The sequence below is a fragment of the Notolabrus celidotus genome, chromosome 22 (assembly GCF_009762535.1).
Source record: "Notolabrus celidotus isolate fNotCel1 chromosome 22, fNotCel1.pri, whole genome shotgun sequence".
NCBI lineage: Eukaryota > Metazoa > Chordata > Actinopteri > Labriformes > Labridae > Notolabrus > Notolabrus celidotus.
In genome coordinates this window covers 23,297,069-23,323,952 of record NC_048293.1, presented here as the reverse complement: position 1 = coordinate 23,323,952, position 26,884 = coordinate 23,297,069, and the positions used below count along the sequence as shown (strand labels likewise).

The 26,884-nt window shown below is 44.2% G+C and overlaps 3 protein-coding genes across 6 annotated transcripts in view; all 3 read right to left on the bottom strand.

The window, feature by feature from the left end:
- Positions 1-26,884, bottom strand: part of LOC117806222 (NLR family CARD domain-containing protein 3-like) — a 435,740-nt gene that overhangs the window by 31,234 nt on the left and 377,622 nt on the right. The gene's annotated exons all lie outside the window — the stretch shown is intronic.
- enpep (glutamyl aminopeptidase) lies at positions 1,339-26,150 on the bottom strand. The gene is made up of 20 exons (XM_034675039.1): positions 25,480-26,150; positions 22,423-22,564; positions 20,955-21,089; positions 19,787-19,907; positions 18,967-19,121; positions 16,442-16,555; positions 16,219-16,353; positions 16,061-16,126; positions 15,916-15,981; positions 13,842-14,002; positions 13,492-13,574; positions 13,194-13,330; positions 12,945-13,000; positions 12,706-12,856; positions 12,341-12,414; positions 12,141-12,245; positions 6,648-6,821; positions 6,421-6,561; positions 5,152-5,233; positions 1,339-2,552 (listed from the first exon to the last, which is right to left on the bottom strand). Exons 1-20 carry the CDS (start codon positions 26,133-26,135, stop codon positions 2,406-2,408), a joined length of 2,901 nt encoding a protein of 966 aa, XP_034530930.1. The 5' UTR covers positions 26,136-26,150; the 3' UTR covers positions 1,339-2,405.
- LOC117806231 (serine/threonine-protein kinase ppk15-like) lies at positions 8,655-10,810 on the bottom strand. Of its 2 annotated transcripts, none has more exons than XM_034675047.1 (2): positions 9,509-10,810; positions 8,655-9,379 (listed from the first exon to the last, which is right to left on the bottom strand). In XM_034675047.1, the coding sequence occupies exons 1-2, from the start codon at positions 10,621-10,623 to the stop codon at positions 8,887-8,889; spliced, it is 1,608 nt and encodes a 535-aa protein (XP_034530938.1). In that variant the 5' UTR covers positions 10,624-10,810; the 3' UTR covers positions 8,655-8,886. The 2 variants fall into 2 exon arrangements, with proteins under 2 accessions (XP_034530938.1, XP_034530940.1); XM_034675049.1 differs by having other exon boundaries at positions 8,655-9,250.

Genomic DNA, 26,884 nt, shown 5'->3' with positions numbered 1-26,884 from the left:
ACAGGGGTACCCAAACTTTTCAGCACGTGACCCCCAAAATATAGATGCCAAAGACTCGTGACCCCCACTGTCCCTCAAAGGGATTTAATGGGTCTTTATTTAGCTGGTCTGCAGAAAATGACCCTACCTATATGAGCATGTGTCTGTGTTTCCTGTGCCGTTATGAATTCATCTACTGCTACTGGTGCTTTTGATAATTAACTGTTCACTAATCCTAAACTTAGGAGTCATCTGGCAACAAAGAAAGGCAGAAAACTCATTAAGTTTTCTGTTTTCAAGGTTTTATTTCAAGTTTAGCTACTATTTTTGTCCACATATTTTTACTTTAATGGGTAAAATGTACTATTTTTAGATAACTTTAAAAAGAAAAACATTCTGGGAGACATCTCACGACCCACCCGTTTGTGTCTCGCGGCCCCCCAGGGAGTCCCGACCCACACTTTGGGAACCCCTGACTTAACACAACACATAGAACACAAAACCTAATCCTTAAGGCTGATTTATACTTCTGCGTCGAATCAACGGCGTAGCCTACGCCGGGGGTCCGCGTAGCTCCCGTACCTACGCCGAGGCCTACGCACGTAGATGACGTGCACCTCCTCCAAAATGTAACTCCCCGTAGAGCCAACGCGGACCGCAAGCTCTGTGATTGGTCCGCTCGGCGGCTTTGTGTTTCCCGCATTTACAGCACTTCCGGGATCCCGGACATAGGCCGCACATCGGCCGTGTATTTCATCTCCTCCTCTCTATTCTTCATGTAATCATGTCTGTATGATAAACAGCAACATGTATCAGCTGTAGATTAACATAACACGCTCTGAAACTCTGTGGAAAAGTAAACAGAGATCGTAGCGGGACCGGAAGCAGGCGGCCGGCTATCAGAGAGACCGCACTGCCCTCAGGCGTTTCGGCGGAGAATTGCTGCCCGACACGGACACACCGACGCACAAGTATGTGGGGCTCATGTCCGCGTCAGCCCCTGCTGCGTAGGGGAGACGCAGAAGTATAAATCAGCCTTTACAGTTATGTGTGACCAGGTCCAGGACTCTGACTTCAGTCATGATTTTTAGGGCATTGCTTCACTTGCATGAGGCAAAAACAGGGCCATTAATAAGTTATTATAACTGCTAATATTTCATAACTTTCCAAAAGTCGTAAGAAACGCTCCCTGAAGTCCTCGAGACTGTCAGTGTTGTGGCCTTTTTATTTTACCCTATGCAGTGACTGCAGTTTGCCACTAGGGGGCAGTATATTACTGAATTTAAAGACAAGCACCTCAGCATCCATCATTACACTGCACACCACCACTTTAGTATTAATGAAGATAATAATCACATAGTTATTAAAGTACACATTTATTCATTCAAATTAAAACTTCATAACATCAAAGAGACAAAACAAGGTGAGATCAGGATGAACACAGACAGGTGAGTCTGACAGTCTCAACGCACCGTGTTCAGATTCACAGATTCAGTGCTTACCCGAGAGTCACAGGCATTTCAATCCAACACAAATTGTGCATGTGTGACTCCTTCAAACCAACATAACATTTACATTTCAGTTGTTTTTTACTAAAATACATTAAAGAATTTATAGGGGGCGATTAGTCGTCTGGTGTTCAGCATTCAATGAGAAATAAACAGAAATGAATGAACGGTGAAAACACGGCGCCTCAGTTAGAAAGGCAGACGTGCAGTACATCACTGGAGTGTGTGCATCGAGTCACGACCCATGATCTGCATGACATGTTTACATGATCAACATACAGTGTGTGAGCGGCTGAAGGAGAAGACTGAGCTGAGAAAACAAACTCCACACATCACTGTGTCTGTCGGGTGATAGTAGGCGTTTCCGGCTTCACATGATGCAAACATGTCAAAACTCACGATATATCAGTGACACGTGTATCAAAGATCCAATCAGTTGATTAGTGTGCTGCAGGCAGAACAGCACGTCTGTGTTGTGTCTGCAAAAACAGACTTTCTGGTGTCAAAGTGAAGAGCTGACAGATTCCTTGTGCACCTAAACCGAGGTGAGTGCTCGGGTCGGAGACTTCTAAATTATGTGTCAGATTCCCCGTCTGCAGAAAACTGTAGCCTATACCTCGTCTGTCGGAAACAAGGAGAAATAATCTGATCTGAGCTTTGATCCGGTATGAGGACTACAAACAACCGTTCAGCCTGTTTCACTGCTGCAAACAAGAAATTTTCCAAAAGTTTTTGATTCTTTTAAGTTTATAAAACACAAAACAAACAAAAAGTAGGCCCAAGTTTAAAAAAAAAAACAACAGTCCTCCTTTGATTTAGTCAAGTCGCCCCCCTCCGGCCCTGAACAAGAACCCCGCCACACGTCCTGTCTCTGCTGAGAGGTAAGAAGTCCATGTTGAAGTTCAGGTGACCGTCTGTTTAGACGACGTTGTTCTCCAGCCACCGTCTGATCTCGTTCTCGTTCGCTCTGATCCATTCGATGTTGTTCCTCACCGTCTCCAGCGCCTGCTGCCGAGGCATCTGACCTGCACCTGCATCTGGTGTCAGACTGAAGAAATGCTCCATCTGCAAGAGCAGCAGAGACAAACGTGTCACACAAAAAGCTGCAAACACAAACACAAACATCTCTATTTCACTGCAGGGAGGTGCATCAAATCATCAACAGAAGCCAACTGGCAGTCCATATTTGTCTTTAACATCATCTTCTACAAAATATGACCAGAAACTGTTAACTTTAAAAGAGGAGAGAAGACACCTCGGGAGCAGAGTTAAAGGGATATTTCAGGGGTTGTATGAGTTACAGTACACTATTGCTCCTGTTAATAATAATAATAATAATACCTAAGTTTTATATAGCGCTTTTAAATAACTCAAAGACGCTTTAAAAGAGAGACAATAAATAAATAAATACAAATAAAGACATACAAGACAAGCAGACGACAAGGGAAGAGGTGGAAAAATTAATGTGAGGGGAATGCCTGTTTGAAAAGGTAAGTTTTTAACTGTTTCTTAAATGAATGAAGTGAGTCAGAAGCACGGATGTGTGGGGGGAGAGAGTTACAGAGGGTGGGGGCGGCTATGGCAAAGGCCCGGTCCCCCAAGGTACGGTGCTTGGATTTAGTGATGGGAGTGAGGAGGTTGGAGTCAGAGGATCGGAGGCGGCGGGAGGGGTGGTAGTAATGGAGAAGGTCAGTGAGGTATGGGGGGGGCCAGGTTATTGAGGGATTTGTACGTGGTGAGCAGGATCTTGAAATGGATGCGCTGTTTTAGCCACAATGAGTGCCGGTGAGCTCTTCCTCTTTAATGAGAAAATTCCCAGAGGACTGAGAGGCAAGCTAGGATATTTTCTCTGCGTACAGGGACGCCTATTTCGCGTAATTTCACCAAAGTTAAGAAAATATGGTCCAGGCACTCATCACAGTGCAAATGCATGCACTGGTAAAAATTAGAGCTATTCAGTTTGCTGTTTTTCTTTGTTTTGTCACTATTTTGGGACGCACCTCGCAAACCGGTGTTCTTCTGCTGCATGAGCACGGATACACGCCGGTCAGATGTTTGGATCAACAAGCACGTAGCATTTTTAGCAGACACTTTTAGAGTGAACAAAAACTACAAACTGCAGAAATGAGTGATTCTGACATCGACGATGACATGCCGTTTACTGTGGACACAAGAGGATTTCTCTATGAACCAGAGTTTACAGAGGAAGAACTCCAGATGCAGACCCAACGTACCAACGAAGAAGAGAGGGGAGAAAGTTCTGTGCTAACGAGTGAGCAGGAGAGATCCCACGTTACCTGGTGGTGCCGGTGTGTAAACTGTGAGCCCATGCCAACGAACCAAGAGAGCTTCTGCGGTCAGGAGTGGGACTTAGTGACAACAATACTTCAGGACCTTTCTGAATCAGAGGATACCAGCGGCTCACATACAGTTGTGCTCATAAGTTTACATACCCTGGAAGAATTTGTGATTTCTTGGGGGGCATTTTTCAGAGAATATGAAAGATAAGAGAAGAACTTTTTTTCACTCATGGTTAGTGGTTGGGTGAAGCAAATTATTATCAAACAACTGTGTTTACTCTTTTTATATCATAAAGACAACAGAAACTACCCAAGAAACCATAAATTCTGACAGGGTATGTAAACTTATGAGCACAACTGTACGTCTCCAGTCTGCATCACTCATCATCTAGAGTTCCCTGCCTTACATGAGGTTTGCTTGTTTGAACAGCCGGGATAAAGACAGGTACGTCCCATCTTTTAAATGTGCAGAAAAGTGAGTTTAATTCACTCTAAAGACAGATATCGCTACTTGATCCTGCTATTTGCTTGTTGATCCAAACAGCTGATCGGCGTGTATCCATGCTCATGCAGCGGCAGAACACCGGTCTGCGAGGTGCGTCTGAAAAAAGTGCCTAAACAAAGAGGGTTTCTGACGGCAAACTGAATAGCTCCAATTTTTTTACCGGTGCATGCATTTGCACCGTGATGAGTGCCTCGACCATATTGTCTTAACTTTGGCGAAATTACCCGAAATAGGCGACCCCGTCCGCAGAGAAAATAGCCTAGCTTGTCTGCCGGTCCTCTGGGAATTTTCTCATTAAAAGGGGAAGAGCTCACCGGCACTCATTGTGGCTAACAGGAGCACTAGGTATAATGTAACTCATACGACCCCACTTCAACAAAACTGAAATATCCCTTTAAGCTCTCTGTTAGTGCTGAGCACAGAGCTGACAGCAGAGATGTGGATTTCATTTTGTTGGGGATTGATTCGTTCTGATGGATCTTTATAATAATGCACGGACAGATGTGAGCCGTGAACACACATAAGTTCACATGACATCGAGGTGAGCGGATGTCAGGATGTGAGCACGTAACGGCACGACTGAAAACATCTGAGGTGGAATAGTCACAGCGTGAGCATCCTTCTGTTTACATGTTGCACTGATTTAAATGAAAACACTGTCAGGTTAGTGTAGAACGCCGTTGCTTTGTCCACAATCATGAGGTAAACATTACTCCGGGCCTCTCACAGTCTGATTTGATTTCATGTTCTTCCATTTCTTCTGAAGGAGATGTAGAGGAAGTGAAGCTGAACTCAACAAACTGCACTTTTAAAGAAAGATAGACTAAAGTAGGAAGTAGAAGCAAAGTCCAGCTCTTACCTTCCACAGCTGCAGCTCTGTGTTGTAGCTGGTAGAGATTCGACCCAAGAGACGCCCGAGGTTCCGGTCATTGATGGTGTACCTGTGGAAGAAAAGGGTTTATGATGATCCACAAAGCACTTTACCGCCGGCCTTTATTTAAAGACTTTAAAGGAGTTAGGTGAAGGATGGTAAAACTCTAGGCTACAGCTTATCTTAAATGTTTGGCTCATGTGTGAGGACGACTTGAATCCTGTTTCGAGATAGACCCAGTTTATGAGACTCTCCGCTCTGCCTCTCGTTCTCTTATCAGCATTAAATCCTCTTGTTTTTGAAGAGTTGTGTCTTCTTATCAGCTGAACAACCTTGATCCTTATCAGCTAAGTATCACATGATGATCCTGTGCATGTTACAGCTGACCCCACAGCGCGGTAATTACCCAATAAACCAATAGCTGGAGGGATTTTATGGAAAGAGTCGGTAACGTGGTTAGATTGTGAGAGATAAAACCTAGTGTTGCTCGGAGTTTCTGATCCCTCTTTCAGTGCAATAATACAATATCATTCATAGATTACTTCTGTTCTTCACGACAGGTGATGGTAAAAGTCTGTGTGCACGGGTGCTAAGAGTTCAGAGCAACGTGATGCGTTTCTCATTTATGTATTCATTATTATTATTTGTATTTTTTTAATCATTATTAATATATTATTATTATTATTATTATTATTACTGTTATTCTTATTATATTGTTATCATTATTATTATTATCATTATTATTTGTATTATTATTACTGTTATTCTTATCATTATATTATATTATCATTATTATTAGTAGTAGTAGCAGTATTATTGTTATCACAATTATTATTATTATTATTATTATTATTGTTATTATTGTTATCACTATAATTATTATTATTATTATTACTGTTATTCTTATTATTATTATTCTTATTATAATCATTATTATTAGTTATTCTTATTATTATATCCTTATTCTTATTCTTATTCTTATCATCATTATTATTACTGTTATTATCATCATTATTATTACTGTTATTCTTATTATTATATTGTTATTATTATTATTAGTAGTAGTAGTAGTAGTAGTAGTAGTAGTAGTAGTAGTAGTATTATCATCATCATCATCATCAGTAGTAGTAGTAGTAGTAGTAGTAGTAGTATTATCATCATCATCATCATCATTATTATTATTATTATTATTTTGTATATTTTGGAGAATGCAGCACACACCACTGCTCACTGCTTTGTCTGTCTCCGTGCACTCACCTGTTAACAAGGTAGTCCCAGTTGAGTGTGGTCCAGTCCCAGGCCATGCTTTGGCCCACTGGGTTTAGGGACACATACCGAACCACAGTGAACAGATCCTGACTCCTCACCACGGTCTCATCTTTGGAAGCCTCCAGCAGCCTGTTGGAGAGAACGCAGGTCATCCTCTCTGAATGACGTCTCAAGCTGCAGCAGGTGAGACAGTGACAGAGGGAGGCGGGTTTTACTTGTAGAGGAGATCCACGTTGTTCACAGAGGCCAGTCCGTAGAGCAGCTTGTCCTTCTCCTGAGCCAGAGTCGAGGTTTTGTACCTCTGGAACATTACGTTCCACTTTTCTTCAGTGCCTGAATTCTTCATGCCGTATCGATAAACCAGCAGCCTCAGGTTCACTGCTACACTGCTGCAGGTCAAAGGTCGAGACAGAGAAAAGTAAATGTTAGTGAAGGTAAAAAAAAATGAAGCATGCAGTGCTGATGAGCAAAAAACTGCAGTTCCTCAAGTGTCCACTTGAGGCTGGCTCTGAAAGTGAGTCACTCTCCATTTGGCCCCTGATTATAACGTCAAACTTTACAACAGAAACAAACACGTTTACAGACTGGTCACTTTCTAAACCTCTCCCGGCTCAGGCTTTGTTTATGCAGTCCAGTGGCGGATCTTCCGTGGGGGCACAGGGGGCACCCGCCCCCCCTGCGATCTGATTGGCCCCCCCATGTGCCCCCCCAAATTTCATTGGGTCTTCATGCTGTCGATCAATGTCGCTACCCGCTGTTCTGTGATGAAGCGGAAAAACAAAACCAAAAACCTATATCTGATTGTACCATGTTCGTTCAATTAATGGGTTATTTCAGTTTTTTTTAAATGAGTGATGCAGACTGGATCTGTATGTGAGCCGCTGGTATCCTCTGATTCAGAAAGGTCCTGAAGTTGTCACTACGTCCCTCTCCTGACAGCAGAAGCTCTCTGGGTACGTAGGCATGGGCTCACAGTTTACACACCGGCACCACCAGGTAACGTGGGATCTCCCCTGCTCACTCGTTAGCACAGAACTTTCTCCCCTCTCTTCTTCGTTGGTACCTTGGGTCTGCATCTGGAGTTCTTCCTCTGTAAACTCTGGTTCATTGAGAAATCCTCGTGTCCACAGTAAACGGCATGTCATCGTCGATGTCAGAATCACTCATTTCTGCAGTTTGTAGTTTTTGTTCCTAAAAGTGTCTGCTAAAAATGCTACGTGCTTGTTGATCCAAACATCTGATCGTCGTGTATCCGTGCTCAAGTAGCGGAAGAACACCGGTCTGCGAGGTGCGTCCGAAAATAGTGCCAAGAGAAAGGGGGTTTCTGACGGCAAACTGAGTAGCTCCATTTTTTTTTTACTGGTGCATGCATTTGCACCGTGATGAGTGCCTGGACCATATTTTCTTACCTTTGGCGAAATTACGCAAAATAGGAGGCCCCGTCAGCAGAGAAAATAGCCTAGCTTACTTGCCGGTCCTCTGGGAATTTTCTCATTAAAGGGGAAGAGCTCTCTTGTGGCTAACAGGAGCACTAGTGTACTGTAACTCATACGACCCCACTTCAAAAAAACTGAAATATCCCTTTAAGGGGCTCTTACTTTGAAATACAAACAGGAAATAGCAGCAGCAGACCAACGCTAACTTTATAACACCGGCACAGTCGCAGACTTCCATTGCGGAGTTCAGTCTGTTCCAGGTGAGATCACTGGATCCATAAACCTTTATTCCCTAGGTTTATGAGAACTATTGCATGTTTCACTCACTACAACGTTTAGCTTACTACTGCTGTCAGAGCCCCCCGACTGTGGAACAGCCTGCCAGAGGAAATCAGACTTGCAGAGTCAGTCCCTTATTTTATTTTCACTACTCAAGACACACTTATCGTAAAGCTTTTATTTTGTGAATTTATTTAAATCTTTAATGTTTTACCTCTCTGCTTTTATTGCTTCTTAGCTTTTATTGTGTTTTTATTGTTCTTGTGAAGCACTTTGTTACTTGTATCGAAAAGTGCTCTACAAATAAAGGTATATTAAATAAAGATTTCATGAATTAACATGCAGTTTTTCACTGAGGTAACATTTGATATTGTTAAATTTTAAGGCGGCACTTTCCCTCATATCTTTATGTTGCAAAACAGGTTATAATTTATAGTGTGCCCCCCAAGGTTCCTGAACTTTTAGGACTTTTCAGGGTTGGATAAACTAAAGAAATGAATCGTTTGGTACATTTATTCATACTTTAATGATTTATTAATTGTATTAATTGATGGGATCAAATCACTCAAAGTAGCTTTGCAGAAGTTGTGTTGTATTTTTTTATTTAACAGGAAGGTCTTGAGGTGGTTTCGGATGTTTTTTGGATGTGTGGGAGGAAACCGGAGTGCCCGGAGGAAACCCACACATCCGGGGGGGAGGCTGTCGTTGTCTAAGTTCTGAGTCTATACCAAGACAGGATTCAGTCTAAAACATCACTGGCACAGGTGCAGCAGGAGACCTTTTTCCTTAACCAGCCGCAGAAACGGATGAAGGGATTCTTCTTCTTCTTCTTCTTTTTTACTGTCATCTCTTGCTGTTGCTCCTCTTCCACCAGATCTGTGTCCTCTAAAGTGGTGCTCCCTTGTTCAGAGGTCTCAGAGGTGCTCCCTCGTTCAGAGGTCTCAGACTCCAGGGCCGATTTCACTAGGATGGATCTTATTGTTGGTGAAGGTGTTGATTTTTCAGTCTTAGGGGATCCTGTTTGAACTCCGTCGTAGTTGCCCCTGGAGTCCTCATCCAATCCAAAGCAGCATTCAGGAGGAGCTGATTTCACTAGGATGGATCTTATTGTTGGTGAAGGTGTTGATTTTTCTGTCTTAAAAGATCCTGTTTGAACTCCGTCGTAGTTGCCCCTGGAGTCCTCATCCAATCCAAAGCAGCATTCAGGAGGAGCTGATTTCACTAGGATGGATCTTATTGTTGGTGAAGGTGTTGATTTTTCTGTCTTAGGGGATCCTGTTTGAACTCCGTCGTAGTTGCCCCTGGAGTCCTCATCCAATCCAAAGCAGCATTCAGGAGGAGCTGATTTCACTAGGATGGATCTTATTGTTGGTGAAGGCACTGACACTTCTGTCTCTGGGGATCCTGTTTCTTCTGTCTCTGTGGTTTCTGGCTTTTCTTTCTCAGGGGTTCCTGGTTTTTCTGATTGCCTGGTTCCTGGGTTCACAGTGTCGATATCTGAGCTCTGCTGGAAGATTCCTCTCGTAATGAATGGATGAGTGAGGACTTGGCTCGGAGTGATTCTCTCATCTGCATTCCATCGAAGCATCTGTTGAAGCAGGTCATTGCACTGCTCCCTCTCTTCAGCATCCACATAATTCAAGGTGGGGTGGGGATATTTTGCCTTGTCGTGCCCATACAACTCCTTCGTCTTCACCATCTCCCTCATCCTCACACTCAGATGCCACTTACCTTTCCAGGTTTTATTAAAATACTTGTAGGAGTGTATCCCAGCTTCTAGTTCATGGTCTGGAGGAAAGCCAAGAATATCCACCATGTTACACAAGATTTCATCTTCTTGCTTGCCTGCAAAGGGCGAGATCCCGTGCAGGAGTAACGAAATCACTATGCCGACAGACCACATGTCGACAGCCTCTGTAAACGGCAGTCCCAAAATAACCTCTGGAGCCCTGAAGCGGGGCGTTTGTATAATGGCGACTAGATTCCCTTCGGAGAGCAAAGACAACCCAAAGTCGATGAGCTTGATCTGGAGGGGCTTCTCTTTACCATCCACCACCATGATGTTGTCCAACTTTATATCCGTGTGGATCACTTTGAGGGTCTTTAGGGTGTCCAACACTGTAGCCAACTGGTGGATGATGCTCCTGATGTCTTGTACATCTAGAGGGGACTTGTCTGGGTTTTGAAAGATGTGTTTGTACAGATTAATATCCAGTCGCTCGAACACCAAAGCCGCCATGTTGTTCTTCAGCAGGCGTTGCTCAATGAACTGCACAATGTATCTCGAGTCCGTGTTTTTCTTCTTGAGGTACCGGAGCATGCATAGTTCCTTATAAAAGTATTTGTTACGTTCTTGGACTTTCATAGCTACAATATCTTGGGTGCTAACGTTTAAACACTCCAGCACCTGCCCGAAGCCACCCCCTCCCAGCCATCTCAGGAACTGGTAGCCACTGGGGAGCTGGATATGTTTCATGATGTTGAAGCTTTTGGTCAATGAGTGTGACAAGAATGAAAAGGATCTGCTCTGTTCCAGCCTGTAGTGTTGGTTGATCAGCCTGTAGTGTTGGTTGATCAGCCTGTAGTGTTGGTTGATCAGCCTGTAGTGTTGGTTGATCAGCCTGTAGTGTTGGTGCAGAAGTTATCCACCCTCTTTATGACATCATAGTTGTGATATTGTAGTTGTTCCAGCGCTATGCCGACAGACCACATGTCGGCATTGTGATGTAACATGCAAAAGAACTTCTCATTGTTACCATGGTGACGAAAACAACATGTGATTAGGGAGATTTTTTTTAAAATCACTTTCGTTTATTCGTAAGACAAAAGACAAACAAAGACATGAACACAACAAGATTCTTTTGTTGACAGCTCGAGAATGAACACCGGAGAATTCGTTCAGGTCTCAGAAAACATTTATTCTGGTCACATGTAAAGAGTACAGCGCTGGTCTCAAAATGACAGAGCTCCCGCAAAAATTTGGGCAAAATGAGCCATAATCTATCATAATCTTTTTTTAGAGATACATCTTGAAAGGAATACAGGAAGTACGCAGCCAACTCCTATTGGCCTTTAAGTTGGGTGTCTTACGCAGCAGTCTCTGTATTGGCTCTAGTCTGTTTTCCAGGCTGTTTTCTGTGTCTGTGCCTTCAAATGAGAACGAGCTCTCTGACCACGCCCCCTCAGGAAGTGGGTGTGCCCTTGGCTCTCCAGCACGTTGATCTAATGTTTACATGTTGGCTGAATATACACGGCTGCTCACAGACCCGCGTTACTTCAACCCTCTGAATCTGATCCAGAATCTGATCCTGACGGAGAGGCGCCTGCAGCAGGACCTTTCTGAACGATTGGCAGATTTAGTGTTTCTTGTCGTTTTATTTGTCAGTATGTCGACGTGTGTCTTGCTACACAGCTACAGCTACAAACATGTAGCTATGTGGCTATGCTAACTAGCGCTAGCACTTTTCCATGAAAACTAAAAATCATCCACTAGATCTTTAAATCTGCAGACGTGGGGAGTAAAACCGACCTTTGTGTTTGTTAAGACAGCCTACAACTAGCATGCCTCTCTCCTAAACTCCTTGTTAGCACACATTTGTGCAGGGAATTAAAAACGGAGGAGGGGTTGAGTTGTATTTTAGACAGTCTATGGGCTGAACAAGATCCGAGCTCTGACTTCCTGTTACAGACCGGATGTCGTTGTAATGTATGAAAAACACTGAAAACTGAAACGGCTGGTTTCAGCACACATTTACAGAAAGGTGGAGAAATCAGAACAGGGGCAGAATGGATTTTTTTCATTTTCGGGGGGTTTGTAGACATGCCAGGGACACATATTTCAGGTAGAGAACCATTAAAAAGTCACCTTTAACTGCTGTATCCCCCTGTGCCCCCTACCTTAAAATAATCTTGATCCGCCCCTGATGCACTCATTTAGAAACTAAAGGGTGACGTCACATCGGCTGTGTCCATATTTAAATAGTCTGGTGTTACCTGATGGTTTCAGAAATCCACTGATCAAAGATGCGAGAGGCTTCATTCAGAGCGCCCTGATCTCCCATCTGACACGCGATGCCGAGCACCGTTTCCCTCAGCAACCTGCAAACACATCACAGTCTCTGACCTCCTGTCCTGCTTACGTTTGAAAGTTATGAAAGGTTCAGCATTAAAGGAAAGAGCAGATCAGGCTGTACCTCTCCGTCTGAGTACCGTCATCCTCCCATCCCAGCTGTGTTGAGATTGCTTGAACATGTTCTCGGAAAAGTTTCTGCAAAGATAAAAAACTACATCAAAGTTCACAGAATCTCACTGCCCTTCCTGTCTCTCTCCTTTGGGGAGCAGAGAGCGGGGGAAGATGTCCAGCAAATGGTCGAGGCCGGGAGTCGAACCTGCGACCGCTGCGACGAGGACTATAACTTATGTGTATGCCTCTTAGATATCTTTTCATGCCTTTTGGAAATATTAAAGTTACCTGCAGCTGTAGCATCTTTCTGAACATTCAGGTGAATTACTTCATAATGACCAAAGCTCACAAATGAAGGATTCATCAGCTCCTTACCTGAAACTTTGGGTAGAGGTCATCGTTGTCTGAGAGCATGTCTCGAACGTAAGCCATGGAAGAGGACACTCGATCCCAGACTATGTAGTCCTCCTCCTTATTCAGGTAAATGGTGAGGTTGAAGGCATTACCATAATCGATCACGTCAGCCCTGAGTAGTATAAATAAAATGGTGTTACCTGCAGCAGCATGAGACTGAAGGTTCACAGCGCGCTCGGTGTTAGGAGGTGAGATTTTACCTCGCAAGAGCAAAAACATCATCGACGTAGCTCGTTCTATCGGCTGCATCAAAATCCTGTTTGAGAAAGAAAACCATGTTAATATAAGTCTTAACATTTCATAAATAATCTCCACAAAGCTGGCACACAGCAGCTAATCCAGCAGAGAGAACTATCACTTCATGTTCACGTCTCCTACAGGAAAACTACTTAAGTTGAAGCTGACGCAGCGTAAGGTGGCGTGTTAGGTGGCGTGTAAGCACGTCGTACCGTGTGGTTGTCCTGGAGCTGTTTGCTGATGGTGTTCCACATGTTGTCGTCGTGGTTGACTCTGTAGAAGCCGATGTGATCATTGTTCACTTTGAGCAGCCCGTCCACCGGGGCCGAGTAGTTCCTGACGAGCAGCTCTGAACGTAAACACGGTGTTCATGATGAAGGGAGTGGAAATGCTCTTTTACACACATCTTAATTCAAAAAATACAAAGCTAAATAAGACGATTCATTCCTTCAAAAGGACCAATCATTCTCTCTGATTCTTCTGAGACAATGTGAGGGTTTAGCGTCTGACCTGTGGTGCTCTTGTCGAACATCTCCAACATGATTTTGTCCGTTTTCAGGGAATGCCATTCGACCGGGATTGTCCACTTGTAGCTGTGTGGAAAAAACATGTTCTGTTCTCAATGCTTTAAAGGAATACAAAGACACTAAGATGTTCAGGTACACTGTACAAACAGAAGATCCGGTGTTAAGTCTTGGTTGCACTTCTGATTCCTTCCCTCCATCCTATCAGTGAGCTGCATCCTAAACTCTGAGGCCAACATGTAAGCCGTCAGACTTTTACTAAGACTTGATGAGTGAAGTTCTAAGAAAACAATGACCCGCTCTGTGAAAGTTTGGTTCAGTCTTTGTGTCACTGACCCGAAAGGTGAAGAAGGCAGGGTGGCATCAGCTTTAGGATCCAGGAGGAAACGCCGTTGGGTCAGCGTGGCGCTGTTGTCTGAGACGGACAGATCCAGCACAGGGTAACCCATCTGTTTGGTCCACGTATCCATGACCTCTGCAACGGGTAACCCGCTCACCTGCTCATGGAGAGGAGGAATCTCTTACTGCTCAGGAGATAAACAAAGCTTCAGGTGATATTTCAACATTTTATTCACACACTTTTGATGTTTAATTTGCTTCCATGAGAACAAACTGTCCCTCCAGCCGTTACGCACCGAAACACCTCAGAGGTTCAGCAAAAATGGTGGACATTGGCGTTAGCGGTGAGGGAGAACGGAGCAACGATGCTCCCGATGCTTTTAAAACAAACGTGGACGCATTTCGGTTTCTTCGTGTCAAGAAATGAGGAAGGAGAAAAGGTGACAGACAAACAGAAAACAATGTGCAGACTAGGGCTGCCACGATTAGTCGACTAGTCACGATGACGTAAGCGATCAAAATTGGCGGCGATTGGTTTAATAATCGACGTCATCGTTTATTTTTTGACGCTTTGTTTATCTCTCGAAACTGCTGCTGTACCTCCCGCTGTCTTGTCTGCCTTTCTGTCCTTGACTAACATGCGCACTAGTGGTAATCGGGGTCAGCCGTGATGTCACCGGAAAAGTTATGCCCAAACAGTATCATGGCTAGCCGGCTAAGGAGCTTGAATGTTTGGGAGCATTATTCCAAAATAAAAGAGAAGAACGTGCAATGGAAAAAAAAAATGCAAGGCTGAACTTGCCTGGCAGTACGATGGGGATGCACGAGCATCTGAAAAGGAAGCACGTCGTGGCTGATTCATTTCTGACGAAGAGGGACAGTCGTCTCGGTAAGCTAATTGGCTAGTTAGCTGCTAACATTAACGTCAACAGTGAGCTATTTATACTTAGTATTCATAGTGCAACTATACATAGTGCATAGTTTTTGGTTCCATTTTACAATGCACTAAACATTTACAGCTAAAAATGTTTAAGGCCAGAGTTGTGCCTTCATTCTATTTTGTACTATCACATAAAAAAATGTCAGAAATGCTGCTATAAGCTGCAAAGTTCATTAAAAGTTGAATGAACTATCATCTTAATTGTCTTATTTTTAGTTAGCACATACCTTAAACATTTACAGCTGGAAACGAATGATGGTTACATAAGAGCAGCTGCATGCTGGTGAGATAAGCTGCAATTTACATATGATCCCATTAGTCGACTAATCACAAAAGTAATCGATGACTAGTCGAATATCAAAATAATCGTTTGTGGCAGCCCTAGTGCAGACACTGCCAGGCTGCAGGGACCAACACGTTGGGGGATACGAGGTATAAGAGAGGCCAGTTGGTAGAATGTCACCCTCAAAAGACTCAAGAAGATGCAAAAACCCAGCTAGGACTAAAAGACTCTGCAGGAAGAGTTTACAGCCTCACTTCCTCATGAGATCAAAATATGCATCTCTGACTTTATAACCAAAGACCTACGAGGTAGGAAGGTATCAGAGAAGAGCAGCGAGGGGTCGATGCCTCAGGGATATCAGGGCAGGAGAGGAAATTCATCAAAAACACAGAATGTAAATCAGAGTGAGAAGGAGAGGAGCTTTCATTGCTCTGCAGCGTCACATGAAGGACGAGAGAGCAGCTCGGTGACAGAGGAGGTTCAACCAGCCGGACTAGACTCTCTGAGCTGAACCCAGAGATGATGTGGAGTACTGAGATGATGCTATGCCTCGCTCCAGCTCTCCTGCTGATCGAGGCGGTGAGTAACGTTAGCCTGTCTCTGTAGACCTCACCTACATCTGGAGAGCGATGAGTTCTGCAGGCGTTTGGTGTAGTTGCTTGGTTGATTGCAACAACTTCTCCAGGTGTGATCCTTAAATCTCTGTCATTCCCCTTTAACGAGCAGACCCGGATCATGAAGTCCTGGTCTCTGCTCACTTTTAAAATCACTCTCACACCTGGGTGATCCTCCTCCTTTGTCGGCTTTGTATCAAACTTTAGAATAAAGCTGATAAAACGTAAACTTACGTCGGCGAGAGAAGCCCAGAAGTTTGCTGTTTTGGCGTTCTGGAAGTGGAAGTCTTTCAAATATTTCTGGTAAAGGACAAAAAAAGGATTAATTATTCATTCAAACAACATTTATAAATAAAAGTTCTACTCTTGGCTGACTTACTCGACAGCCGTCTCTGAACCTCTCCTTTCCCATCCAGTCCTCCAGCATCCTGAGGATGGACGCCCCCTGGAGAGAGGTGGATCATGTTCATTTAAAACAGTATTTCCTTGATGAACGGTCCTTGAAAGCCATCCATGAGACCTTCGCTGTGTGAGTACCTTGCTGTATGAGATGGCATCAAACACGGAGGTGATCTCTGCCGGGGTTGAAACATCCACAATGATCGGGTGAGAGGAGACGAGGGCGTCGTCCACCATGACGGGAAGCACGTCGCTGATGATCATGATGTCTCGCTGTGTTACCATGAGGACACGAGGAAACACGGTCAGCCTGATGGAAACCTCAGTGTGCACTTTCTGTTCTTTCAAAAGGAGAACTCACCATGCCCCAGGTGGGCTCAGCGTGCTCCACGCCTACATACTCAAAGAAACTGGCGAATCCCTCGTTAAGCCAGAGGTCGTCCCACCAGTCCATGGTCACGATGTTCCCGAACCACTAAACAAATCGAGACATGAGGTTAGAGGAGAAGGAAATGTGCTTTGATATGATGACGATATAAAACAGTTTTCTCTGTTTGATGTTGACCCAGCACAGAGGACGTTTTCGGCCTGTGAGAGATACTAAAATAAAGACGTCACACACCTGCATGTGTCTCTAACATTTCCATCCCTCTTGCCATCACTGATTTTTGTTTCCACTTTCTTTACAAGGATCAGTCTAACTACAAAACATCACCATCATCTTTTAAATAAAAATAAATACAGTGTTTTATCCATTCACTGATTTGCAGATGATACTCTGTTCTATCTGCCTGGAGCGTCAGACACAAAAGTAACTCCAGGTGAAGTGCTTATTCAGTATGCTTAATTTTCTAGGTCCTTATGTTCCAGGTGATGGAGGAAAGCACAACAAGATCCTGGTGTATCCATGGTAACATTGTTTACATACGAGATCAGCTGTTAGCAGCTAGCATGCTAGGCCCGATATTCCCTGCGAGCTGAAGAGAAGGAGGCGGGGACGACGTGCTGGTACTGAGGTGCAAGCAAGAAGGGACGGCGTTGACCTTTCCTTACACCCACCGTTATGGGGACTGTTGGATCTGTCTACGATGAGGTGGACGGGCTAACCCAGCACCAGAGTAGCATCATGCTAACAGAGCTAACACCGGACATGAACGCCACATTGGAAGGATTTCAGCTGCTGTGGGCGGACAGGATACAGGAGAGCAAGACTGAACTAACTGGTGAAGAAGGCCAGCTCAGTCCTGGACCCTGTGGAGGTGGAGGCTGACAGGAGGATTATGGCCAAGCTGTCGTCTTTGATGAACATTTCTTTTCTATATATATTCTTTTACTGTACACCTTTTTGTTTGCTGCTGTAACTCCATGAATTTCCCCGTTGTGGGAGGAATAAAGGAGTATCTTATCTTAAGAACATCCATCCATCCTTCCATTCATTATCTTGACCAGTTATCCCATTTCTGAGTCCCAGGGGAGCTGGGGACAATCCCAGCTGACTTTGGGCGGAAGGCAGGGTACACCCTGAACAGGTTGCCAACCTATCACAGGGCAAAAACAGAAGACAGACACACCTACAGGCAACTTAGAGTGACCAATTAACCTGAGAGAACCCACACATGCATGGGGAGAACATGCAAACTCCACACACAAAGGCACCTGACTGACTAGGGACTCGAACCAGTAACCTTCTCGCTGTGCTACCCACTGCACCGCCGTGAACAACGGGAACAATGAAAACTAAAAACAGAAAATGAACAACATTAGAGCCGGCTTTTTGAAAACAGGCTACATGCCTACATACTCAAAGAAACTTGTGAATCCCTCGTTAAGCCAGAGGTCGTCAAACCAGTCCATGGTCACGATGTTCCCAAACCACTAAACAGCCACAAAGTCAGCTGGAGACAATCCCAGCTGACTTTGTGCGGAAGGCAGGGTACACCCTGGACAGGTTGCCAACCCATCACAGGGCAAAAACGGAAGACAGACACACCTACATGCAACTTAGAGTGACCAATTAACCTGAGAGAACCCACACATGCACGGGGAGAACATGCAAACTCCACACAGAAAGGCACCTGACTGACCGGGGACTCAAACCAGTAACCTTCTCGCTGTGAGGCAACAGAAGATCTGAATGAAGCAGAAACGTAACTGCATATTATGAACCTTTTTATCGCCCTGACATGCTGAGGGTGGATCAGACGATCAAACTACATGAATTCAAACACATCACTCAGTAAACCTTTATTCTGCAGGACACGGCCGGTCTGAAAACAAGGAGCAGCTGTGTGTTCATTCACCTCAGTGTATTCACACACTCAGTATTTAACTCTACACTAATGGTTCATCGTTTCTGTCATGAGCCTCATAAAAGTTGTTACCCAGTAGACTGTTTGCACATTGGCATCACTTCTTAAACTTTTACTGACCACCTCCGAGCTTCTTATCTCCCATCTGGTGCACAGCTGATCAGGGAGATAATTGTTCCTGGATTATGGATCATAAAAAGCTTAAACACAGTAACATAAAAGGATTTCAAACATTTACATCCCTGAACTCTGATCTCTTCTTGTCAATCTGTACATCCACATGAGATAAAAGATCAAGGCCCAGAGTTACCATAGTGCATGTGAGCTATCAATATAAACTGGGATAATCTGCAGTCGTGGATATAACTGTAACACGAGTACGAGGAAGCAAGTGTGACCTTTCCTTCATGTTATTAAAACACCTTTATAAATATATGATTTGTCTAATCTTGTTCCTTCACAGAATCCCACTACAGCCTTGTTCAGTCATCTTTGTGTCTGAGTCCATGATGTGTGCATGAAGAGGTTCCTGCATGGTTTTTATCGTCTAGAGGTTTGAAGGTAGGTACGTAGATACCTGGTGAACCAGCTCGTGGGCGATGACACTGGCCACTCGCTGCTTGTTGTAGGAGGAAGACTCCTTCTCATCGTACAGCAGGTTGGTCTCCCTGTACGTGATGAGGCCCCAGTTCTCCATGGCTCCAGTGCCAAAGTCAGGGATGGCGATCTTATCTGTACCAGAAGCACACAGACAGTCAGGTGAACTCAGAGTTATAGCACCTTTTCAGAGACAGGGATGTTCATATTGAAAGACAAAGGAGGATTCAGAGGAGTGTTTGTAAAGTTAAGGGAAGCTTCAGTGGTGTGGAGTAATAAACGTCTACATAAGCATGCCAAATCACGAAGAGGTAAGGACGAGTAACCGTCGGTGTCACGTCAAACACACAGAACACTGTGGGCATGTCTGCAGAGCCGTGATTGTAAACATGAATAACTGTCGAGTGTGTTTCATTCATCCTCCCTCGTGCTGCGGTGTGATGATGAAGAACAGCGACCTTCTAAACGTGTCGTTGAATCTAAGAGTTCTGAGCAGACATAAACAAACCAGAAGCTCCGCCTTCTTGGGGTAACAGAGTTGGACGGGGCCTGGGAGTGTGTTGAACCACATACTGAGCAGTCTCCCCTGGTCACGATCCAAATCTTACACTTTTTCTATGCTTCAGTTTTTTCCAGAGACCTCCATAAAGCTCAGACCCTGACTACGGTCTCATATTACAACATATATACAACAGACCAAGCTGTTGTATACGACAGGACTTAAGAAAGTGAATCCCCGGCTGTAGACGGTGACAGCCTGATGTCTGTGTTCTGATGTTTGAACGTTTCTCTGATCTTACCCAGTTTTTGGATGGAGTAATTCATGTTGAAATAATCCTCAAAGTAGTCAAAGATGGCCTTGGTTGTGTTGGCTGCATATTCTGCCGTCGCTAACTGAGTCGGCTGAGCGTAGATTCTCAGCTGAACGAGACAAACACACAAAGGTGGATGCATTGGTGGAAATGTAAACGTGAGGTTTAGCAGAGAAGAGACAGTTTGTTTGTTTTGAAGTGTGGTTGTGTGAGGTAAGTCGGCCACAGGGGCCCCCATAGGAAAATAAATTTAGAGAGGAGATCTCAAAAGTGTTTCATTTAGGTCTCCTAGACAACAATGAGATCTGTTTGAAAGCAAAATGAGACTATAGCTTATGTCTCCTGTTTACCATTCTTGCCTTCAGAAAAAAAGTTGCAAAAAGTCTCAGCTTAGTCTCCCTTTCAGTTCAAAAGGAGATCTCGTCAAAATCTGAAATGATTCTCAGGTATTTCTCAAGTGTTGTGACTCCTTTTGAGCTCAGGTGGAGAAATCAGGGAGCTCTCTCAATTGTCTGGTGGCCTAGCAGACTAAGCGCCCCACATACAGAGGCTACAGTCCTCGTCGTAGGGGTCGCCGGTTCGATTCCCAGACGGTCGACCATTTCCTGCATGTCTTCCCCCGCTCACTACTCCCCACATTCCCTGTCTCTCTTCAGCTGTCCTGTCAAATAAAGGCAAAAAGGCCAAAAAAATATTTAAAAAAAGAGAAGAAAATTAGCCATTAATGAGATCTCTCATTTAAGTCTCAAATAAGACTCATGTCATGGTCTCAACTATTTCTCCTAGTGAATTTTAGGAGAAACTGATGAGAACAATTTGAAACTTGAATGAGGCTGAAGTGAGAATCTCAATTTTGTCTCCAGATACTTAGAAGAGAAAGCCTTGAGCAGTAAAATTTTCCTCCTTTATTGAGAAACCGGCACTGAAACAAGGCGGGGTCAAGTCTTCCTCCTAGTTGAGCTTTAAGACACTTGGACGCTGATTAGAGAAAATGTTCATGCTTTGCTTTAACTTTAATTGTGGACCTCTCTTGTACTGGCAGCTGGTTTCTCAGTTCCTGCGTGTACCTCACACAACCCCTCTTAAAAAGACAAACTATCCCTTTAATAGTTTGTATATGTGATGGGATTAAAAGCAGCATGGGATGTAAACTTACAGGAATTCCTGAAGCTGAAGTTCTCTCCACGTGGTCAAACTGGTGCACAGCAAAACACACCAAATAAGTGCTCATGGGAACCGACTTCATGAAGGAGGTCTTGAGTTTATTACCGGGCAGCTCTTGAGCGGATCCCTGCAGAGGAAGAGGACGGGTTAATGTGGATGTCTCTGTGGAGCAGGGTGGATCCCTCTGCTCGGAAAACACAGGCTCAAGATTGATTCCTGTGCTTTTAGTATTCAGCGTGTTCCCCCTCCGAGTCTGGCTTCCTCTTTTGTTTTTTATCCCTCAGCCATGAGAGAAGAAGTTCTGCTTCTCCTCCGACAGCAGACACTCATCAGTGTGACCGGGCTGGGGACAGTTTTATTGGTGAAGGACAAACGAGGACTTCTTTCTGTTGTGTGCCTTTTAACGGGCTCCCCCAGACTTCGGCTGTCCCTGCACGGCCAGCAGACGTTAGTTTAATCTCAGGGCAAGTTTCTCCGTTTGAATAATCAGAGTTTAGATTCTTTCTTTGAGGGCGGGAGACAAAGAGACAGAGATACAGAGAGATGTAACGCTGTATGTGAAGTATACCATCTCCATCATTACAACTAGAGAAACAAAAAGTAAAATACAATTAAAATTTGAATTAAAAAGTGACCAACAGCATTCCTTGTTTTATTTTTAATGATTTTTTTTCTGATTAAAATCTTTTTTTGTTAGTGTTTTCTGATTGGACCTCTTCTGTTGTTCTCTGTCTGTAGCTCAGTGAAACACTTTGCGGTGCATCCTGTACGTATGAAAGTAGCTTTCAACGACAGAGAGTGACTGATGCAGGTGTTATCATCTCATTGTTTTGTTCCACGCTTAATAACCACCTTGCCACTCGAAATCACAGTCTGTCAGACGTCTTTACGCCACCTGAGGTTTTGGTAAATCCAAAATGAGTGGGTCTAGTTTCCCGTCTGAGTGCGTGTGTCCACGTCATGGACTGGTCCTCAGCTCGCTCCGGTGTGTTGTGCATTTCTTCAGGACTGTGGCTCTCAAATATTATCAGGTGTTCCTCTGATTCTGAGCTCCTGTTCGGATATTCGACTACAAGTTGATTTCCAGTTTCACCCTCAGCTGTACGAGCTCAGTCCCAAAGACTCTGAGTCCCTCTGTGTGAACCCTACCCTAGAGTTTGAACGACAGACTTGTGAGACTTGTGAGTTTGTGTCTCTGGAAAAAACAGCAACGTGTACTTCATGCAGTGCACCCTGGGTAATGTATTTTAGGTGCTATCATGAACACTAAGCCAGACTGTAATCTGGAGAGGACAGGAGAGGGTCCTGGCAGATGATAGGAAGCCTCTGTATGCCAAAGGGTCAGATTAAGGAGTGGTGGCTCTGCATACCGGAGCGTACTGCAGTCTGAACTGACTCTCTGTGGCTGAGGAGCACGCTGAAACCAAATCATCATGAACACATTGAAGTTGTGTGCGTACCTCTGGTGGCATGTTGGACAGCGCTCCGTAGGTCTTATCATGCGTGATGGAGACTGTGTAGGTGGCCTTCTTGTTGGGTTCGTCAAAGCAGGGGAAGGACTTACGAGCGTCTGTTGGCTCGTGGTCAGTTGCGGCGATCTTTCTGGTGATGACAGGAAGGGCAGATTATCTCAGAGGGGCCGGGACATCTGATTCATTTAGGTTTGACTTTGCGAATAGTTCCTGATTGAGACCAGGTGTGGAGATCTTCTTGCCAAAGAACACAAACACCTTTATTACCACACTCCAAACAGAACGGCTCCAATAAAGTCAGTCAGGGTAGAGGTTACTGTAAAAACAAAGTACCTCACCCAAACCTAAACCACAAAGTGAAACTCTGTACAGTCTTTTAGTTAATTCTCTAAATACTTGCAACGTGACTGGATTTACTTGTGAGCCCAGCTCTCATAATCCCGCCTCAGCCAGACGATGAAACCATGACTGTGAGAGCAAGCAGCACTGAAGCGGCTTCGCCTGGGTCTCTGGAGAACTTTCTGATGGTTCTCAGGATGTTGGGGTCATTTTTTCCCAGTCTCAACATCTTCTCTGTGTTGCTCTCCTGCTCTCCTGTTCTCCGGCTCTCCTTCACGGAGAGCTGCCAACTCTAGCAGCCCAACGGTCCCTGCCAAGCCACATCTGCATAATCCCTCTGAACAGAAGTGACGCTTTCCAGATGCTTTGGCACAAATTGATCATGGAGGACGGAGAGGACAGGGTTCCCTTTGTCACGTTGTTGTGGAGAAACGAAAGAGGAGGACCCAAGATGCAGTAAAAATGAAACAGATTTAATAACGAAAAACAGAGGTTAACTAAAACTTAGGATAAACAAGTCGTAGAGTAGTGAGAACACAGAGAACACGGGGAACACAGGAGAGACAAACAATGATCCAACAAGGACAGGGGAAACAGAGGAAGTAAATACACAGAGTAATCAACACAGGTGTGAACACAGGAGGACACAGGTGAGATTAATCAGGGTGATCAAAGGAGGGAAACACACAAGGACAGGAAGTAAAACTAAACTGGAAACAAAAGGATTCAGAACTACAGAATAAAACAGGAAACACAGACAAACACAACAAGAGACATGGATCACTAAACACTAAAGGGAGACAAAGGATAACTAATACAGAATAAACACAGGGAGGAACCACAAGGTAATAACTAAACTAACATGACACCCTTAGCTTTGACTGATATGCAGAATCAGTGACATCTTTTAAAATCTCTTCTTAAGGCTCACTTTTACAGACTTGCTTTTTGTTGACTTCATCTTTTAAACTGCTTTTGATTTATTTATTTTATTAGATTAATTAATTATTTTAATTTTATTTGATTACTTATTGTTTTATGATTTATTATTTTAATATTCTCATCTATCTTTTTCTATTTTCTCTGATATGATGTCGGCTTCTTCGAAACACCTTTTTATTTATTTATTTATTTATTTATTTATTTATTTATGTATTTCTTATTTAGATTATTAATTATTATTATTACTTAAAAAATGAAACCTCTAAAACAACAATGTATTAGTCTACTGTTTCATCACTTTATTCTTTTTAACCTTTGCGTTGTACTTTGTGTGTTGCATTGTTAGAAATTCTACACTTGAACCCTGCCGTTCTACTGACAGCACATCAGAACATGATGACTCAACCCTTTGGAGTCATTTAGTAATATATAATAACAGTGTTTATAAACTTATGTTTCTGTAACAAGCTAACAGATCCATCGTTTCTTTAAGAACACATTTACAGGATAGTTAAAGCTCCTGTGAGGAATTTTTTGTTTGGGTTGATTTTGGCGCCCCCTGTGGACGAAGTTGGGAAGATTTGTCTCTGCTGTTAATTGCCTTGTTTGACACTCATCCAGCTGCAAAGGAATAATCAGAGATGCACAGTAGATAACAGAAAAAAGTTCATACGAAGGATTTGGGTTTTCTATTCCTTCATTAAGAGAGCGGGACGGTGGACAGGGAAGAATGAATGACATGCATGGAATCGAACCTGAACTAAACCCTCTGTACACGAGGTGCATGCTTCAAATCCCAACCAGCAGGCGATGTGTTTCCTTCTGATCTTATCGGCTCACTCAGCAGTGAGTGTCTTTCCAAACACAGAGATGAATCCTCTGCTGCACTTGGCCGACCACTCAGCTGTGGCTTTATCTGATTCGTCGACGTCATATCTGCCTTTTCAAGGTCAAGAATAAACCCTTCAGCTTGAACTCTGATGAAAGTTACCGGCCTTCAGAAATGGCCGATACAGCGCTTTATAAAAAAAGCTTAAACAGTAATCAGAGTGATTTAATTGGTCCATAATCAAAGCTCTTATCATTCCCAGCTGTCGGCCTCCGTGATTTATTCATGGGAATATAACCATAACTATGACATCGTCTGCCCATTAGGGACGCCTCAGATCGTAACTGCAACCGGATTTCCTCTTCAGATAAAATCACACTAAAGACGCTCAGATTTTCTGCCCTGTGATGATTCCCATGAAATCATCCTTAAAGGGTTTAAATCGTTATTTGCATTTTGAAAGCACCGGATTAGATCACAGCTGTGCTCGGTCATTTATTTAGAGATGAGTTTTTCAGAGAGTCACAAACAGAGCAGCAGCACTTTCACTGATTTGGGAGACTACAAAAGAGATCAGCTAAATCTGTGGAGGAGCAGCGAGAACACTTCTGATATGTTGCTGAAAGTTAGGATGTGAGGGGAGATAGGACTGATGAAGCAATGTTTCTCTTCTTTTAATCATGAAAAGCTTTGATCAAGATATTCAGGATGCTTTCAAGATGATAAAGTCTTGACTCAATGCCACCACACTTGTTTTTCAAGAAAACACTTTAAATATAATTTAGTGAGTTCAAAGTGTTTGTATGTGTTTACAGCACCAAACAAATAGTGTTGTTGTATCCTGCAACACTTCCAGATTCAAGCTGCTGCCTTTTATCATGAACACGTGTTATGTGTATGTTTCATGTAAGATCCAATCAGATCAGAGGACTTACTTTTGGACGCCCCCCTCGGTGTAGATGACCCGGTAGAAACCGACCACGGAGCCGTTCAGCCAGCCCTGGAAGTCCAGGCTGAGCACGTACACCTCTCCTGCTGCGGTGGCAGGCAGAACCTCGGTGGCCTCCACCACCACGTACTCATGTTTCTTATATTCGAAGCAGCTCTTCACCCCCACCTCACTATGGCTCCCCTGGCTGGAAAGCTTCTTCAGCCGGGGCTCAGCGCTGACAAACGTCTGCCTGATGTGGAGCCACAGGTGGCGAGTGGCCTTCGTGACCTCCAGGTGAACATCCACAGTGCCGGTGTAGGTGTCGTCCTCCAGGTTGGGCTCCAGGTGGAGGTCATAGTGGACCGGCTTCACGTACTCAGGCAGACGGAAGTTACTCCAGTCCCCGCTGGAGTCAGTGGAAGGAGTGCAGGGACCCCTGTCAGGTGCAGGGGGCTGTGTAGGCGCTGCTGTAGGCTCCGCTGTGGGCTTTCCTGTGGAGGGGGGTGGAGGGGAGGTGGTGTCTGACCCAGACAGACCCACCGCAAGGCCCACTACCAAAGAGCACAGCGCCACCACCCCACAGATGATGGCCACGTGCTTAGTACGGATGCAGTAACGCTTCTCTTCCTTCTCCAGGGTTAGATCCATGCTCTCCACCATGATGACTCCCAAACCCTGAAAAAACCTCTGCAGACTAAAACACCACTTCCCCTCTCAGCTGACCCGAAGTCAGGGCTGCAGGATTTAAGTGGGACAGTTTTCAGATTAGCAGTGTGAGCTGATCAAAAGCTTGCCCCGGAGCTGTTGAGGGGTGGAGAGAAGAAAGAGGAGGAGAGGTGAGGAGAGGGAAACTGTCTGCCAGCAGAGAGACTTTGACAGATTGAGTGAGAGATTTATTCTGTTCTCTGTGCTGCAAACACGCCTCCTTTTGTTAAACATCTACAATCTGCCCGTAAATCTACGGTTAAGGTTCAACATTATGTGCTTCAGAAAAAAACACAAGTTGTTTCCTGTGCTCAAGGACTTTAAAAGAATGTGACGTTCAGAAAAAGTGAACTCTATCCCGGTTATTAAAATGTGGGCTTGGAAACTGTCTGGAAAGAGAGAGAGAGAGGGAGAGAGAGAGAGAGGGGGAGAGAGAGGGGGGAGTCTGTTGTTTGGACATGACTGTGCCTGTTTTTTGTATTTGCTCTTTGGTCAACATAAAAGTGATGCAACAGGGTGACAGGGGAGCAGAATAGTCTGCATTGTGTTGTGTAACACAGGATCATTGTAAAGGATTAGCAGTTCAAATGGAGATGATGATGATGATGAGGATGAGGATGAGGATGAGGATGCTGCAGGGAGCCTAGAGTAAAACACTTAAACACCCGCTGAGAAGAAGATCATCCAGTTTGTGAATTCATGAC

Bases quoted from the DNA above. Each gene is read 5' to 3' on its own strand.
- LOC117806231 (XM_034675047.1), bottom strand. From the start codon at position 10,623: ATGAAACATATCCAGCTCCCCAGTGGCTACCAGTTCCTGAGATGGCTG. The intron at 9,380-9,508 runs ATCCATCCTAGT...ACCAACAATAAG, and splicing joins GTGCCTTCACCAACAATAAG to ATCCATCCTAGTGAAATCAG.
- enpep (XM_034675039.1), bottom strand. From the start codon at position 26,135: ATGGTGGAGAGCATGGATCTAACCCTGGAGAAGGAAGAGAAGCGTTAC. The intron at 19,122-19,786 runs GTAAGATCAGAG...CTTCTGGTACAG, and splicing joins TTACTCCATCCAAAAACTGG to ATAAGATCGCCATCCCTGAC. The intron at 2,553-5,151 runs GTAAGAGCTGGA...CTGCTCTTGCAG, and splicing joins CAGAGCTGCAGCTGTGGAAG to ATGGAGCATTTCTTCAGTCT.